The 19405-nt window shown below is 38.4% G+C and overlaps 1 protein-coding gene across 5 annotated transcripts; it reads left to right on the top strand.

Annotated features, from left to right (window-relative positions):
• Positions 1–4362: 4362 nt before the first annotated feature.
• Positions 4363–12935, top strand: zgc:171740 (RING-HC_CARP domain-containing protein). 5 transcript variants are annotated; one of them, XM_017493510.3, is made up of 6 exons: positions 4364–4639; positions 6581–6761; positions 7994–8425; positions 8667–8877; positions 11451–11480; positions 11596–12935. In XM_017493510.3, the coding sequence occupies exons 3-6, from the start codon at positions 8117–8119 to the stop codon at positions 11778–11780; spliced, it is 735 nt and encodes a 244-aa protein (XP_017348999.1). In that variant the 5' UTR covers positions 4364–4639; positions 6581–6761; positions 7994–8116; the 3' UTR covers positions 11781–12935. The 5 variants fall into 5 exon arrangements, with proteins under 5 accessions (XP_047017725.1, XP_017349000.1, XP_017348999.1 ...); XM_047161768.2 differs by having other exon boundaries at positions 4366–4639; positions 6585–6761; positions 11593–12935; XM_017493509.3 differs by having other exon boundaries at positions 4366–4639; positions 11593–12935.
• Positions 12936–19405: the final 6470 nt, after the last annotated feature.

Genomic DNA, 19405 nt, shown 5'->3' with positions numbered 1-19405 from the left:
TGAACACTTTTAATTGTTCCTTTGTTCAACGGTGTTTGATACAGCAGATGTGTATTTTTCTTTGCCATTCTCACAGGGTGTGAGTCACAAACAAAAGAGGAAATATCGTCAACCTGGGTTGACATTTTTGAGCAGAAAAGTTCTTCCAGGGAAAATATCTGTTCAGCGATTACAAAACTGAAAATATTATTGGTGCTTGTTGCAGATTCCTTTTTTATTTTGTTTTATAACACCAGCTGTAATAAGAACTTTATGTAGCCAAATTGGGCAGGGAGCACTTAATGTTAAATTAATTATTAAAAGCTTCTGCAAGACAAATAGCCAAAATGATTTATAAAAAGCAAACAATCACTCTAAAGACTGTTTCAAAAGCATTTACTGTTGCAGTGATTAAAATGTAGTGAATTGCTAAAACATTCTGATGTCAGAGTTTCCGACTTGTTACTAGCATTTTGCTGTTCCATCATGGTGGAGAAAGTGATGGTTCGTATGGTCATTTGTTATTCTTTTAAATTTACCTGTAGAGGTCATTGGCTTGGTTATATTATGTAAATTTTTCAGTGTGGTGAAATAGTAGAACAATAACTAAATAAACCAGACTAGCGATTTAACTAATAGTAGCTGTGACTAATGAGGAGCATGGTGGATGTACCATCACCACACTGAAGGAACTTCTTTAGCATTTAGGAGGGAAATAGAGGTTTAACATCAAGCAGCACACCCTGGTGGTGATAAACACACAATCGACTAGTGTGTCTATTTGTTGAAGCTGGAGGTTAACTTTCATTTAATTTTCCTGCAAAAAATGAGGTTGTCTGATTTGTGTGTGTGTGTGTGTGTGCGCGCGCGCGTGTGCTTTGTGGGATACTTAGACTGTGCTAATTTGTTTCTGATGAGCACACAAAAACTATCCATTCAAAGAGTGGTTCAATATAAAGACTGAAATGACAGTTTATATGTTTATAGTATTCTATTTTGAAATATTTAGATTTTTTTCACGTATTAATGCAGCTTTAGTAACCGTTTTATCCTGGCCCCAATTGAAGTGTTTAGAAGTGCTATTTAAAAGCTGGTGGTGTTTTCATTCTTAATGGAAAATGGCAGTGGGCTCTGTATGTTTACTTAAAATGTATAGGTAAGTTTTATGCAGACTAATTTAGCAATGACAAACCTGACCATCACATCCATATGTGCTTTTTAAAGATCTCATTCAAGATTTAATCCCGCTTTGCTGTTAAAATTACCTCCACTCTTCTGGGAACTCTTTCCACTAGATTTTGGAGCGTGACTGTGGGGATTTGTGTTCATTCAGCCACAAAAACATTATTGAGGTCAGAGTCATTTCAGGTGAAAAGGTCTGGGGTGCAGTCAGTGGTCTAATTCAGTCAGGGTTCAGTGGGGTTGAGGTCAGGGGTCTGTGCAGGCCACTCAAATTCTTCCACTCCATCCTTGGCAAATCATATCTTCATGGATCTCATTTTGTGCAGAGGAATATTGTCATACTGGAACATGTTTGGAGCCCTTAGTTCCAGTGAAGGGAAACATTAAAGCTACAGTATTTAAAGACATTCTAGACAACTGTTTGCTTCCAAGTTTGGTGAAGAACCACATATGGATGAGATGGTCAGGTGTCCACAGACTTTTGGCAAGATAGTGCAATCATACATTGTAACATGCTGTCCTTTAAAAAGAATCCTTTGTTTCTGTTTTTGCTTGCATTATAGAATCCTGCCAAGCTTTTCGCTAGCTAGATAACACTGGACTCCAGTTAGAAATAACTACAAATATTTTAAAAATTAATAATAATGTCAATCCTTAAGAACATACAGTACGTACAGTAATCAACATAGAATAACACACTGAGAGATTGACGTATGCAGACAGCAGATAGGCAGGGGGGAAAAGATATAAGAAAGTTTTTTACATTTACATTTACATTTATGGGCATTTGGCAGATGCATTTATCCAGAGCGACTTAGAGAAGTGCTTTCAAGTCTCTGCCAATAAAAACATGCTGCTACTGGTTCATAGGTCATGGACTAAGAATACCATCAGTCTTAAAACTCTGTTGGGAGGTAATGTTGTAAGAAAATGCAAAAAAAATTTTAATGAAAAGTACTAATTCAAGTACATAAGGAAGAGGCAGGTCGTTAGACATAGTTTGAAGACCTCCAGTGACTCAGCTGTTCTGACATATAGGGGAAGTTCATTCCACAACCTACTGTAGGTGCCAGAACAGTGAAGAGTCTTGATGCATACCTTCCTTGTACCCTGAGAGATGATGGACCAGTCTAGCAGTGCTAGAGGTTCAGAGGGGGCATGGTGCAGTGCGGTCTGTGAAAAATGCTTTGAGGTAAGTGGGTGCTGGTCCATTTTTGGCTTTGTAGGTAAGTATCAGAGTTGTAAATCTGATGCGGGTGGCTACAGGAAGCCAGTGCCTCCACAATGGGGTAACAATGTGGTGATGTGGGAGAACTCAGGAAGGTTGAAAACAAGTCGAGCAGCTGCATTCTGGAACAGTTGCAGAGGTTGAATGGCGCTCAGAGGAAGACCTACCAGGAGTGAGTTGCAGTAGTCGAGTCTCGAAATGACGAGAGTGAACCAGCACCTGAGTGGCCTGTGTGGACAGAAATGGATGAATCTTTCTGATGTGGTAAAGGAGAAATCGACATGAGCGTGTCAGATTAGCACTGTGACAGGAAAAGGACAGTTGATTGTCCATGGTTAACCGAAGGTTGTGTGCAGTAACTGAAGGTGAGATCAGAGAGTTGTCCAGGAAGATCACAAGATCCTGACATGGTGATGAATCACCTGGGATGAACAGCAGTTCAGTTTTGCTGGGATTAAGTTTCAGCTGATGATCTGCCATCCATGATGAGATATCTACCAGACATGCTGAGATCTGAGCAGAAACAAGAGGATCTGAGGGAGGGAAGGAGAGGATGAGTTGAATGTCATCCACATAGCAGTGGTATGAGAACCCATGTGAGGATATGACCTCACCAAGAGATCGAATATAGAGTGAGAACAGAAGAAAACCAAGTACTGAGCCTTGTGGGACACCAGTAGAGAGCCTGTGGGGAGCAGATGTGGATCCCGTCCACATCACCTGGTATGAGCAACCTTCCAGGTAGGAAGCAAACCACTGCCATGCTGCACCATGAATTCTGAGACTCATGAGGGTGGACAAGAGAGTCAACGCTGCTGAAAGGTGAAGAAGGATGAGGACTGATTACATGCTGGCTGATCTAGCAGCATGTAGCTTCTCAGTGACAGCCAAAAGGTTTCAGTAGAATGTGCTGCTTTGAAGCCAGACTGGTTAGAATTTTGGAGGTTGTTCTGTGAGAGATAGAGAGACAGTTGATTGTAGATAGTGCGTTCAAGGATTTTAGAAAGAAAAGACAGAAGTGATACTGGTCGTTAGTTGCCAATGTCAGAGGGATCCAGAGTGGGTTTCTTGAGGATGGGAATAACCCTTGCTCTCTTGAGAGATTACGTAATGTTAAAGTTTTCCCAACTTTCTTTTCCTTTGAGCAATAAAAATAAAATGTTCCCAGGTATTGTTTGACCTCGTTTATAAACATAAGAAATTGTGGTTTGCTTCAGGAAAAGATAGGATATTTTGCTACATGTTGCAAAAATGAAGTATTGATTAGCATTTTTAGTGTTGAAGATAAAATCAAACTTACATAAACAATACATGTTTAACAGAAGGAGAAGACAATACGCTTGAAAATACGTGGCCAAAACACTGAGAGTTATGGGCATATCTGAAATAAGTGTAACACGTTTTCTGACTAGATTGACAACTTACATATACTATATTATCATTAGATTTAGGAGGGATAGAATTAATGCAACACTTTTAAAAGATGCTACAGATCCACTGGTAACAGCAACATTACTGCTACTGACTAAAGTGTCAAAGAGGATCCTTTTGATGAAATGACTCGTTTCAGCTGTTCAGAATCGGTTCCTTCTTTTGGGAGTCAATAACTTAGTTTGTCCTGCACATTGTTTTTTTGCAGAAAACTTTGCAGACTGTTTACATTCACAAACAGCTATAACTGTTTGTGAATATAACACTCTACATGAAAGGTAATATTTGAAAAACCATAATAGGTGCACTTTAAAGATCACTAAAAAAAAAACAACCCAAAAAGCAAACAAAAAAAAAGAAGAAAAAAAAAGCTTAGTTGTAATGAACACTAGTTCTTAAAGGGTTCTTAAAGGGTTAAGTATTTCACTCGATTTCCATAACTTTGTTTATTTCATATTCGTCCAGCAGGTGGCAATATTAGGCTTAACGGTCACGTGACGGAACCCCGTTAACTGTCGCGGGAACTAGTGACGAATCGCTTTAGTGAGTCGATTCTTTAAAGCTACCTGTATATGAGAATCGAAGCGTGCGTCTAGAAATAGAGCACTTTTAAAGAGCCGTTCATAAAGTAGGAATCGAATCAATCACGAGTTAGCCATCATTAGCGAGAACATGACCGGGTGTCCGAGTGCTCTCATTTCATACAGCTGTATTTAGTTGATATTTCAAGCAGATAGTCGTTAATATATGATATGCAATACGATGGTTACGGAATTACGAGATGACTGTCACTGAAACGGCTTGCGTCTGGTCTTTTCGGTAAGACATTTCACTTAGCATCACCTAGCTAGCTAAGTCATTGTAGCGCAGCCGGTTGGCTTGCTGCATTACCACGTCCTGAATTGCTCTCCACCGGATAGGTAGGGGACTAGATAGGGCGTAGAAGCCGTTATTTCATACCCTACATAGTGCGCTGAGATAGGGAGTATGAAGATATTTAGGATGCAGTCTGATCATTATTCGGTGTGAAATTCGCTGCGCATCATTTGTATTCTTTGCTAAAAATATATTACAAATATATACATACAAATATTATTTTACACTCATGTACTCAATGTATGTTTTTGTATATGATAAATATGACAAATATTACACATGCTGATACCAGTTACCGGATTAGCCGGCACATCTGGATATCATACTGTCCAGATGTGTATAATTATATGTGTGTGTGTGTGTGTGTGTGTGTGTGTGTGTGTGTGTGTGTATAAAATATCATCTTCTTTTCTTGAGGAATTAAATAGCTTTAATAAAGTGATTTGTGGCGTTTCAGACCTTCTACAATTATACAGACTTATTCTTCACCTTCCGGTGTCATTAAAACTGAACGGTTTATTTGTTTTATAATGTAAAAACAATCTAAAGTTATCAAAGTGGTCCTTTAGAGCGAATTGTTGCTGTAATGATGGGTACAAACGATGTAAATGTAAGAAGGCTATTAGTAAGAAGCACAGGGTGTGTACAGATAACAGCAAGTTACTGAAGACTTCAATGTCAAAGCCACTTCGAAAGTAATAATAATGATAATGATAATAATGACCCTTTGTAGCATTAAAGGTACAAAAAAGTGATTCCATGTTTTAGACACAATATGTAGTGATGATATTCCAGATGTAAATATAAGCATAAAAATGCTTTAAAATAGATAGCTGATACTGCTGCTGCTAATAATAATAATAATAATAATAATAATAATAATGCTACTACTACTATTACATGTTTTAGACACAATTTGTAGTGATTGATAAATACAAATATAAAAATGCTTTAAAATAGCTAATACTATTCCTAGTGCTAATAATAATAATACTAATAATGAAAGTCTGCTTAGGTTTATTTTAAAGGGAAAACAAAAACTCAAAAATGACATTTTGTTTTGTGTGTTAGCTTAAAAACTGGATGTCCATCGTTTCTTGTAAAATCCTAATTTGTTGGAAACTGTATTTTACATTTAATAAAAAAAATTCAACTACTTATCTGACATTGATTCCATTTTTGCCATAAATTTATGTGGTGTGTTTTTTTGTTTTTTGTTTTGGGGTTTTTTTGCACTGTAAAACATACATACAAAGATGACATATATCATAGAACATATCATCACCACTAATTGAAGCTTAAATGACATTTGAAGTGTAATTAAAACATAATATTAAAAACATAATATTAAGTTTAACTTGAGGATACCTGAAGAAGTTCAGAACCATAGTAGTGGCTACCTCATAAATTGCCTGAAATGCCTACAATCATGTAAATTCAAAATATAAGACTACTAAAGGCATTGAGTTAATAAAATATAATTTCAGACAAATGTGTAAATAGTTCATATTAGTGCAAATAAGTTTAGTTTATTTTGAAATCTGTTTTGTGGATAAAGACAGAAACAAAATCCCATGTACAGTCTTGCAATAATGTATAGGCGATGTGAAAATATAATATTATGATACTTTTTCGCAATGCATATATATTTTTTTAATGAAATTTTTATTCGAAGGGAAAATGCCCAGTCAGCTACTCCAGTCAGTATAAGAATATGTAAATATGCAATTTCTTGTTGTGTAATTTATCAAATTATCCATGTTGTATTATTATACCTAGCTCTAGCAATTCTGACAGCTCTGTGTGTGTGTGTGTGTGTGTGTGTGTGTGTGTGTGTGTGTGTGTGTGTGTGTGTGTGTGTTTTTCCTGTTTCTGATTGGTCAGAAAGCAGCGTGACAGCCTGATGTTGATGTAACTGGCTCTGTGAGGGAAAACGACCGCCACCGTGGAAGAAACCAGCAGCACATGGCACCAGGCCTACACAAACTCGGGCTACAGCCCTGCTCCAACATCACCCGAACACTTGTGCAGGGCCTGTGGAGGCCACTTCGACACGGCAAGCAAGGTGAACTACACACACACATACAATACATACCCTTCTCACCGTCATGAGACTGGTTTATTATATTTAGTGCCATATAAATAATTAATACATTTCCTATAACAGCAATACTGGCTACAAGACAAATCATGTGTAAATGTGTGTAATCATTTATGAGTCAGTTTTCTGTGAGGAAATGTTTATTTAGCATCTATGGAAGGAGTCTCCAGTGTCAGTGTCCTGTAACAGTCAGAGGTAAAGCTGAAGCTTCTTGTTTCCAACGTGGGAAGACAAACTACATTAAAAAAAAATAATAATAATAATCCTATTCACTTCTAAAGAGAGGCTGGTGAGAGAATAATTGCTTACAGCTGCTGTAACATAAGTGATAACAGGAACTAACATGTTCAGTGGACATTCACAACATTAAACATGCGTAGCTATAAATGGACGAAAAGTATGCTGTTGTTATTTAATTAAAAAAAACATTCATTGGCAAAATGAGGTATAAGAGGAATAAAACTCGTTAGGATGTGGTGATATAGGACAATAATCAACTTTTCAGTGGTAACAGTAACCCTGTCGCACCACCCTGTCGTTGATTGATTATTTTCTTATCGCAGCATGCTCATGAATATTTTATTCCTTATTTAATACGCATACAGCTTATAATTAAGGACAATTCATCGGCATGGAGTGTTAGAACATACATCCTGGAAATCTTTCCTGTGTAATTCTCGTGTAAACAATACTAACTTAAAGATGCGCAGCGCTTATGATGCAATGAAGCTTAATTGTAGTCAGGTTTGAGTCTATTTTTATACTTTCGAAGTAGAGTAGATGCAAGGAAACGACAAATCCTGCCCAGTATAGCTGAGGAGAGTTTTTTTTTTTTTTTCTTTCTGTTTTTGCGACAAATTGGATTAAATAATTAATAATATCCCAGATATCACACGACGTAAAAGCTTGTCTGACTGAATTGAATTATCCTAAGTGAGATGGTAAAGCACAGTTGCAAAACGAAAACGACCTTGCGATTATTTTATACGATCACATCTGGAACGCAGTGAGACAGTCGTGTAATAATTGCGACACACCCGGATCAGGTCTCCGATGAGCCTGGGAAGGCTCAAAACTGCTGCATTGCAGGTAGCGGTAGAACATGCCAGATATATCGGCTCATCAGATTACCGTTATTAGTGGCTCAGGATATTGGCAGGCTTCAATTGATCATATCATTCTTTCTCCTGATACAGAATGTGTGTGTAGACTGCAAGAAGCACTTCTGCAGCCGTTGCTGGGTGCAGCCCGAGCTCAGGCCCGCGCTGTGCCAGACGTGCCGGCGCTTCGTTGGGACTCGTTTTGAGCGGAGCCAGCTGATGGGGCTGAAGGTGAAGGAGCTGCGTGACTACCTGCACCTGCACGACGTCCCCACTCACACGTGCCGCGAGAAGGAGGAGCTGGTGGAGCTTGTGCTGGACCAAAACACACCCAGCAGCAGCAGCAACAGCAGTAGCAGTAGTAGCAGCAGTAACGGTTGCAGCAACTCCGCCCCTCCGCCAGCCGCCCCAGATGTCTCGCAGTCCCACACTCCTCCATCCCAGGCAGCCGAGGAGCCGGGGTCTCTCACGGAGGAGGACGAGGAGGAGGAAGAAGGTGAAGATGAAGAGGATGATGACGACGATGAGGTGAAAGCTCTTGTCAAACGACAAGTTGCTTTTATTGTCTTATTAACTATAAGATGTTTTATACCTGTTTTATAAGGTAGGTTTTCAGATGTAAGATAACAGGAACTAAATGTTGCAGATGATCTACAAGTATAAATGGATAAAACGTACGACAGGACATCTGTCTATAATAAATAAAAATGGTTAACAGTAATTCACGGCAACTTCACGACATCACACCGTCTCATCGTGTGTGTGTTAGTCGACAGACAGCGAGGAGACATTGGTGCACAGTCGCAGGGCCTCTCTGTCTGATCTGAGCAGCGTGGAGGACATCGAAGGTCTTACAGTGCGGCAGCTGAAGGAAATCCTGGCACGCAACTTCGTCAACTACCAGGGCTGCTGTGAGAAGTGGGAGCTGATGGAGAGAGTTACACGGCTCTTTAATGACCAGAAAGACCTCCACAATTTGGGTAAGTCAATCTGCGTAAACACAGTATTGCATTCATCATACAGTGCAGCTTTAACTGTAGTTTTCTTCTCTCTTTGTCCATTTGCCCTTTGTTTTGCCCTTTACATTGGGTTTACTGATTCAACTAGAGTGACTCAGTGATATTTTAAAACGGTTTGGGAATTTAATAATGATAGGCACTGCTGTAATTGACTATTACTCAGTAAATGAAATAAATAGCCAGATGCACACATGAGCTATGTGTACTAAACAAAAGTGAATTTAATAACAGAAACATAACCTCTTGCTAATTTATATAGCTTAATAACCAGCCAAGCATAGACTGCTTTAAACATAATAATTATCAAAAGCATTAACAGTGGCTTCACACTATTTTTCTAATATTCACCACAGAATGAATATTCACCACAGTGGTGCTTGAAAGTTTGTGAATCCTTTAGAATTTTCTATATATCTGCAAAAATATTGACCTAAAACAACAACAGATTTTCACACAAGTACTAAAAGTAAAGAAAGATAACCCAGTTAAACAAATGAGACAAGAATATTATACCTGGTCATTTATTTATTAAGGAAAATGATCCGGTAGTACATATCTGTGAGTGGCAAAAGTATGTGAACCTTTGCTTTCAGTATCTAGTGTCATCAACACCACCACCACCCGCCCCCCCCCAGGAAACTTTTCCAGTAACTGTTGATCAGTCCTTGAGATTTAGCTCACTAGATACATACATGATACAGTATCATAATGTTGGGCTAGAGTGTATGTGGTGCATTATATGTCCAATCAAAGACTTTTTGAAATTAGGCACAGAATTAAGTGTGACTTCAATATCACACACTTTTTTTCCCAATTTTTTACATTTTTTTATTTTTTACAGGAAGTGTAAAAAAAAAAAAAAAAAAAAAAAAAAGTTATGAGGTCACCTGACTATCACACCCATATGTTGGTCTTTTCCCCAAGCTTTGTTGCAACAACATTGATTGGAAGCACACAATTGTCTAGCATGTCTTTATTTGCTGTTGCATTTCAATTTCCCCTTCACTGGAGCGAAGAGGCTCAAACCTGTTCCAGCATGACAATGTCCCTATGCACAAAGTGAGCTCCATGAAGACATGGTGTGCCAAAGGTGGAGTAGATAAACTCTGGTGGTCTGCACAGTGCCCTGACCTCAACCCCACTGAACACTTTCGGGATGAACCGGAACGCTGACTGCGCACCAGACGTTCTCGCCTGACCTCACTAATGCTCTTGTGGCTGAATGAGCACAAATCCCCACAGCCACGCTCCTAAATCTAGTGGAAAGCCTTCCCAGACTAGTGGAGGTTATTATAACAGCAAAGGGGGACTAAATCCGTTAAATGGGATGTTCAAAAAGCACATGAGTGTGATGATCAGGTGTAAACAAACAAAAAGAATATTTGTATACAAACAGTCATATTTGTTCCTATAGCTTCTACTTCAAATACATTAAGAAATAAATGTTTTCATTAAGCTTATTAAAAGCTTCCTCAAAGTGATACTGGGCAAATATAGAATGTGGGCTACATAAGTAAAAAAAAAAAATCATAACGAATCATTATTAAATATTGCCATGCCAAATGTCATAAATCATGAGGTGTCTAGAGATTCTTTCTGTGTCTCAATTCACCTACGTATACTATGCACTAAAAGTATGCCTTGAAGAAAAAGTATGTACTTTTGCGTGTGTAGTAAAAGAGTATGCAAGGACTGGGACATACTGGCTAAGAACGAACTTGCGTCCTCGTGAAGACTGGTCTCCGAAGGACGGGAGGACATAGAACGCATCTTTGTGAGAATTGAGATGTGCTGTGAGCTTCCTGTTGCACAATGGACCATCCCAGAACATTCCTAGTAGTGGGACAGGGTTTCTGCTGGTTACTAGATTTACTGTTAACTGGCTGATTAACCAAACATTAATTCAGCATGTTTTAATGTACTAAGCTCACTGTTTACAACTGCGACCTCACTTTAACTAAAAACTAAGCTAGTTTACTGTTACCTCAGGACAGAAGCTAATGTAGTTCAATTAAAAGACTTTTATATATACCTCATATATATCTCAATCTAAATCCTATATCAAAATCATTCTTTTCTTTTTTTTTTTTTTTTAGATGCATATTTTGATTTATTTAGTTTATTGTCATTAAAAAGATGTTAAAACTACAGGTATGGGTCAGGCTTCCTTCATCCGCTATGGTTTTGCCTCAGTGACAGTAGTAGATAGTAGAGATGGATAGTTGACCATCCGGGTACCTTTGGGATACTCATTTCAACATACTACGGTTTGGGACACACTAATTCTAATCTTGGATCCTATTTATGACCGATAGTAGAAGACTACTTGGAGAATTGGGACGCAGCATCTGTCTCTTATTTCATATTATCTTACTTTAACTGCTAAATAACACATCTTCCATAAAAATGATAAGAAATATACATATTACAATTAGGCTAATTTAAAAATGTCTTCTAATCCAGAAAATGTACTAGTAGTAGTCATTTTGGTGATTGATAAACTGCTTACTTGCTTGTTGCTTGTTTATTTGCAGTTTCAAACACTAAAAACGAGTCAGGCACAGGTATGTATTACTTGTATAACAAGAGCAAAGTTACTGTACCCAATGTTGAATAAAGCTTATAATGAGCTGTGCATAATTTTGTACAATAAAAACGTGCGTGTTTCTGTGTCAGTAGCGGAACCAGCCGAGCCGAGCGGCCAGGAGGAGAACCTGTGTAAGATCTGCATGGACTCGCCCATCGACTGCGTGCTGCTGGAATGTGGCCACATGGTGACCTGTAGCAAGTGTGGCAAGCGCATGAGCGAATGTCCCATCTGTAGACAGTATGTGGTGCGCGCCGTGCACGTCTTCAGATCCTGATGGAGGGCCATGAAGCGCCTGAGAACCTGGAGAGCGCTCCTTTAATATCCACACACATTCCACATACTGTTCCTGTATGGAGGCCCTTAGAGATGTGAGGCTCAGTCAGCATTCTGTTTGGTTCTCCTTATCGTTTCCTACAAGACTTCTAACTTATTATTTTTATTTTTATTTTTGCTTAATCTGGGGATCTCGGCATGCGTATCCTTTTCCGCACCGTCCTCCATTATAACAATTCCCTGTGACGTTTGACTGTGAATGGACACGTTCAGTTGCTAGCTAGATATCTAGCACATTTTCAGAAACAGTTAACTTTATCATATAATAACATATCATGAAATTTATTAAGCTAGGAAAGAACAAGCAAACTCAGCTTATCTAGCAAACATATCTCTGCAGCTGTAGCGTGTTTGGTTAGGTAGCTGTTATAGCAAATGTCGCTGACTAACAATGTCTTTTTCGGCTCCAGGGAAGAGGGGGCCGTAGGCAATTTGCATAGTTGCCATCTAAGCTGCTTTCCAGCACGTGTCCATGGTGACCGTTTGAGTTATTGTGCTTTTTTTTGTTTTCTCATCACTGTGCATTATGCCTTTGTTGACTTTTCTTCATGTGTTTTTATTGCACATGGTCATCGAGTGTAAGACAGGTTAAGGACGTTTATACCACAGCATTGTTGAATTCTCGATCCTGATTGGTCAGTAGGTTGCTTAACAACATGCAGATTACAGGGGCACATTAACGCATACGTTCCAACATGTTTAACTGACAGGTGCAAACGCTCTGTGTAATCTAAGACTAAATAACAATCTGGCAACAATCTAATCATACTTAACAAAGAAAAACGTGTAAATGTTGAGAGGTTTATTTAGCACTTATGGAAGAAGTCTCCAGCATCAGCGCTTTGTTAGTTTTCGATCTCGTGAAAGTCTCCCGAATAGAGGACTTTGCTCATCAAGGTTTCTTATTAATGTCAAGGAAAAAGAAAGAGGTGTGGTTGAGGGAATAACTCTTTATAGCTGCTATAATGTATTCACAACATTAAATGTAACTATAAACAGCATGTTGTTCTTTAATTAATCAAAAAAAAATTAATCACTGTCAAATTGCTGTGGTATAAGAGGAATAAAACACACTGTTGATTGTTTTCCTACAGTATATCAGCACACCTCCAAGTGTTTTATTCCGTTATTTAGTTCATGGTTCAGTTTGATAACCGCATGTTTTTTCATGCCATTAATAGAATACTTTGTTCAATACACTGTGGTTTACCAACTTAGTAGTGTTTTGAACAGCTATAGTCATGGTGGTGGTGTGACTGTAGCTGTGTGCTAAAACAGCTCCAGGTGCAAAGCTAATGTGTAGGCTGCATGTGCATGTCTATAATCAGGTGCTACTTTCACTTCTTTGCTTTACAAAACAGATCTCATGGGCCTTATCCGTGGAAGTGTTTTCATGTCAAAATTCATCGTACATAAACGGAACAATGAAATATTAACGTTACGAATAATACGAATTTTGTGCGGTTTCCTCCCACTTCTGAAAAACATGCTGGTTAGTAGATTGCCTACGCTAAATTGCCCCTAGGTGTGAGTAAGTGAGTAAGTGTGTGTGTGCAATGGTTAGGCGTCCTATCCAGGGTGTATTCCTATCTTACACCCAGTGTTACCCAGCTCCGGATTTACAACGATTCTGACAAGGACACATGTAATGAAGAAATGATGAATGGATGAATTAAATATATTTTACAGTTCCTTATATTACAATGTTCATGTAGCAATAACGCATCTCAATTTGCATACTCTCAATTTTTTTTTACAGTGCTTATGAATCATTCTAGGGGGGCACGGTAGCCTACTGGTTAGCATGTTTACCTTGCACCTCCGTGGTTTGGGGTTCGAATCCTGCCTTCGCCGTGTCGGCATAGAGTTTGCATGTTCTCATCGCGCTTCCGGGGTTTCCTCTGGGTAGTCCGGTTTCCTCCTCCAAAGACGTGTTGTAGGCTGTTTGGCATTTCCAAATTTTCTGCAGTGTGGTAGGATTGGCACCCCGTCTTGTGCCCCGAGTCTCCTGGGATAGGCTCCAGGCTCCCCGACGACCCTGCGCAGGATAAGCAGTATGGATGGATGGATGGATGAATCACTGGTTACACTGGTTTAGTTTTAATCATGATTGACTTCATAGTGTGGAGGAGATGCATTCATGTATGATGACTTTTTTGACAAGAAAACAACTCTTCTATCTCTTTCTTTTTTAAAAATGTTTTTATTTACACTAAATCTCCATGATGCGTTTGCAAAAAGAGCTCTGCGCTGTTCACAGTGTGGCGAAGGTACACTATACAGCCTCATCGCCATCTTCTTTCTTATGCACAGTAGACCGTTGTGCTGAGCTGGTGGTTTCTGGATGGTTCCATGGTCTTCCTTCAGATGCGTGCAGCTGTAACACTAGCCTTGGTCTGTGTTAGTCACATGGTGCTCTTATTACTGCCCACGCGTCCACTTAGTGCTCAATGCCGGAGAGGAGCTTTTTAACACACTCGTAGATATGTTACCCCAGGGGTTCTCAAACTTCAAACCAGGGACCTCTTTAGATGTAAAAAAAATAAATAAAAATTATAATAAAAAAAATCCAGTAACTGCCTCAGTACAGGTTTATATTACAGTTCAAATATTATTTTCCTTACTTACAAGTGTACAATAACATTTTGCCTATTTATTGGAAACAGTGCTTTTTATTCCTGAACTGGACACTCGCAGAGCATATTTTTTATTAAAACTATGTTGATGTTTTTGAGTTGCTGAAGTTTTAATTAAATCAATTCAAATCAAGTCAGTCCATACAGGATTTTGCAGTTTTTATGTATTTTTTGTGATTGTTGTGGGCAGAAATGCTCGATTTTTCTGTGGCCTTTTTTTTTTTTTTTTTTTTTTTTTTTTTTTTCCCCCAGAAGTTGCAATGCAACTTGCAGAGTTTTTTGTGCGCTTGTTTTTGCGGAAAACTACTTGAATTCCGAAATTGCAATTGCACAAAATAGTTTTTCACGATCTTTCGCAATGATGTTTGTTGGTAAATGAGACCCTTTAGCTGTACTGATGTTTGGCTCACGTGAATCAAAGATGGCTTTGACTGAATGCACGTTGTGATGACGTTACATGACGCTTCTTGGCCCAAATCTGCGGAAAATCTGCGTTAACTTTGAAAATTTTTGCTTCATTTTGCATTCATTTCTGCAATCGCAAAAACCTGGAGGGACTGTCAAGTGCTTCACAAACCCCCAAGAGGTCCCTGGATCCCACTTTGAGAACCACGGTATTACACCAATGCAATGTCTTCTGAGGCTCCAGTAAAATGTATTTATAGCTATAAATGTAAATAAGTTGTTTCGTTATTGCTGACTTTTCAGTTACCACACATCCATTTCATTAGGGGATATTAATGGTTGGGTGTGTGGGGTTTTTTTTTGTTTGTTTGGGTTTTTTTTTCTTTTCTTTTCTCTCTGAATGTACTATAGCGGCACTTCTGGGCCAATTGTGGTACCAGAAACAAATATATTAGTGTATGCCATATTTAGTTCCACTGTAGGATTTAGTCGTAGCCATCTTCTGCCTATTTAGAGGGAAAGGTAATTATGAATTAATCATATTTTCAATATCCAGGGAAATTTCATATTCAGAAATAAAGGTACCAAACTGTACTTTTCCTTGTTGCTGGGATGGTACCATCAAGGGGATATGTTTTGTACCTGGAAATGTGAATATAGTATTTAAATAATTTATGGTACATAAATTGACCTTGAGGACCACTGATGTACCTTTAAAGCATGACTAAAAGCTATTCAAAGGTACTCCACATGAATAAAAATACATACTAAAGGTACAAAAGATACACACTTGATGGTACGTGCATGATTTGACCATTAAATGTCAGAGCATCATTTTTCACCCAGCCACACTGCACTGTTTTAAGGAATGGCAAACTGCCACTTTCATATTATATTACATGTGTTTTCTGCAATGGTCTTTAGTGTTTTATTAAAATATATAGTGTCACATCTAATGATGTATCCAGACCACTGACAAACTGCTATAGATCTGTAGTATGTACATGAATATCTCACGTTTGAATATTGTTGTGTTTCTCCCTGATGTGCAAATGGTCTCACTGAGGCTAAGCTTGTGTTGACATTTAGGGATGCACTGATCTGACACTGAGTATCGGCCATTGTTATTGTCCTGAAAGGCTGGATTTTTATCATAATGGTCTGCACTTATATAACGCTTTTTTACCCTTAGCGATTCCAAAGCGCTTTATGCTGGTTCTCATTCACCCATTCATTCACACTCACACACCAGTGGTAGCAGAGCTGCCCTGCAAGGCGCTAACTTGCTAGTGGAAGCAACTTGGGGTTCAGTGTCTTGCCCTAGGACACTTCAGTATGTGGAGTCATGTGGGCAATCGAACCGCCAACCCTACGATTAGTGGACAACTCGCTCTACCACCTGAGCCACAGCCGCCCTCAGATATGACAAATTGTCTAGTCTGATCCATTAATAAGTGTGGCAGCCTGGGAAAACCCTCCATGTGCGGAGATTTTGAGCTGTATTTCTGAAAGCTACACAACCATGTGTAGTATGTCAACACAGTGACAAATTAGAAAATTGCATTTAAAGATTCATTCTCAGTGTGGCGCAGGACCATTGTGGACATTTTGATAGTCCGTATCTTATCACAGGCTGAATTGATGAAGCTACCCATGTTGTTTTAGTGAAGTATATTTATTGTATTCTTGGCAGAAATGCTCAGTTTTGGCCAAAATCTAATTATTTGCCTTTTTTGGCTGCTTACCACATCATAGAGGTCAAGAGCCTCAGTTAATGTTGACATTAAACATCAGAATTATATGTAGTGACTTTGCCCATGGCATGGTTGCTGGTGCCATGTGGGCTGGTTTGAGAACCTGCTGATCTCCTGGGATTTTCACGCACAAGTCTCTAGAATTCACAAAGAATGGTGCAAAAGCATCCAGCGAGCGGCAGAAACACTGTTGATGAGAGAAGTCGGAGAATAATCTCAGAAAGCACAGTATGTCAAGCCTTCAGGCAGATGGGCTACAAAAGCAGAAGACCACATTGGTTTCAGGAGGAGGAATCTGAGGCTACAGTGGGTACAGACTCCCCCAAACTGGACAGTTGAAGATCAGATTTTGGACGGTTCAGACTAGAATTTTCTTTCTAATCTTCAACTGGCCAGTTTTGGTGAACGTGCGGCTGACTGCCTCATCATTGGTGTTTTTTGCTTTTCACACCACCTCTAGAGACTGTTGTTTGTGAAAATCCCAGGAGATCAGCAGTTTCTGAAATACCCAGCCCGTTTGGCACCAACAATCACGCCACGGTCACGATCACTGAAATCACATTTTTCTCCATTTTGATGTTTGGTGTGAACATTAACAGAAGCTCTTCTCCTGTATCTGCCTTATTGTATACACTGCACTGCCTCACAACGATTGGCCGATTGGACAAATGCATGAATGAGCAGGGGTTCAGGCATTCCTAATGAAGTTACTAGTGAGTATATATTTATCCGTGCTGTGATTACATGTGATACTGAATGACCCAAATGCTTTGGGTTTTGGCTGATACTCAGCTGTGACAGTGGTGAAATCAGTGCCTCCTTATTTGTGAGTTCATAAAACATTCATGACACTTTTATTCTATATTTTATTGATGTATTTTTTTCCAGATCACTTTTAATGCCACATTATGTGTTATTTGAAGAGAGTAAGGCATTACTGGGCCTCCGGTCTTACAGGTGAATTAATCAGTTTTGCTTTCATATGTACTGTATAATCAGCTGAATCTAGAGCCTTGGTGACTCATCTGTTAGTGATCAGTGAGTAAATATCAGAATAAGTGGCAGTGTTTATTAACATCTCTAGTGACCACTGCGTAATCTTCTACTGGAAGGTCAGCTTCTGTGTGTAACCAGTAACAGTGAAATTAACTACTGATAAAATTCAGAAAAGATGTGCAATGTATAAGGCACTTATGTCGATGATGTTATTTTGACTAAGTGAATTAGGTGCCCAAGAAGTGTCTATGTGCCGAGTTGTTCTTGCTAACTAGAAATTTAAACGTCAGTATTGTGAATCTGAATGTGAACCGAATCAAATCACAAAAGTACAATGTTTTAGTATATTACAAATGAGAAAACTGTGGCGCAGTATTTGGAAATATTTGTTTTCAAAGTAAATTTAAAAAAAAAAAGCTATATCTGTGTGGAAAATAACGATGACAAATACTCGGAAGAACAAAAAAATCCAGTGTTTTAATATCTTATTGGATGTGCATTCTGATTAATCTAATGATCTTGAGCATTAAAAATGAAGAGCTATCCTTTTGCTGAAAAATGATACGTGGTATGTCGAACAGTACCTAGAATCAGTCTACTGAATATGCTTGAATACGTTCAATTTTAATTATCTTTATTTGTGTGTTCTTGCGCATTAAAAAAAAAATACTGCGAAATGATTTCAGCCAACCCAAATACAACTGTTTTGGATGTTTTGCTTTACATTTATCATAGAAATCGCATGTGAATTCGACAGCGTTGTCTTGAACTGACTAAGCAGGGAGGCGAATGTGCTGAATGCTGAATTTATTCTACACACTACAAAACTCCCGGGGTTTATAATTAAGTAAAAGGATATATTTTTAGAATTTTGTTACTATACACTGTTGTTCTTGTGCAAATATTTGGTTTGACAGTTTTGTATCAATAAACAAACTTCTGTTCTGAATTTAAACTGTCCTGTTGAGCATCTGTCGTGTTGATCCTCATCACTCACATTTCATTTGTTCATTGAACTAAGATGTTGTTGATGCGTTTTGTTTTATTGAAAGGTTAGCTATAAATGACATTATACCTTGTCATGATGTCAAATGAGTATTTGTATGTACAGTACCCCTCCTAAGCTATTGAAACGGCAAGGCCAATTCATTTACTTGTACAAAACCCAAAGATATTTGGGTTTGAGATGAAAATCTGAGATGGTTTCTTTCTTTTTCAGGATATTCCAAATTGTTGTGTTGTCTATGCCCAATGTTTGTGCAATGCCTCTGATAGACTTTCCGTCTTTATCTCAGCTTCAAAAACGACTTGCTTTTCTCCCATAGACAGCTCTCTGATCTTTATGTTGGCTGAGTAGATGTTCAGAGCTATTTATTGTTTAAACAATAAATTGAACAGGACACACCTGGCTAACAAGAAACACCTTGTAAGTCACATGTTCCAATATTTTTGCTCACCTAAAAATCGGATGATCTGATACAAAATGTTCTATGTTGTTTAACACATCTACGTATAAATACCAGGAAATAAAAGCTGAAATTCTAAACTCTCTTCTCATATTCATCTTTTGATCTCAAGCCCAAATATCTTCAGTCTACAGTAAAATAATAATAATAATAATAATAATAATAATAATTTTTTAAATATTATTGGCCTTGCCATTCCAATACTTTCAGAGGGGACTGTAGGTGGTCACATGACTTATTCGGCTCATTGATCAACTTTTACATTTCTATATTTAATTGTTTCAGCAAACTCGAATGCGGTAATATTCA

This window comes from Ictalurus punctatus, chromosome 18, assembly GCF_001660625.3.
Source record: "Ictalurus punctatus breed USDA103 chromosome 18, Coco_2.0, whole genome shotgun sequence".
In the NCBI taxonomy this organism is placed as follows: Eukaryota; Metazoa; Chordata; class Actinopteri; order Siluriformes; family Ictaluridae; genus Ictalurus; species Ictalurus punctatus.
The sequence above is the reverse complement of the archived record's forward strand: the minus strand, read 5'-3'. Positions and strand labels throughout refer to the sequence as shown.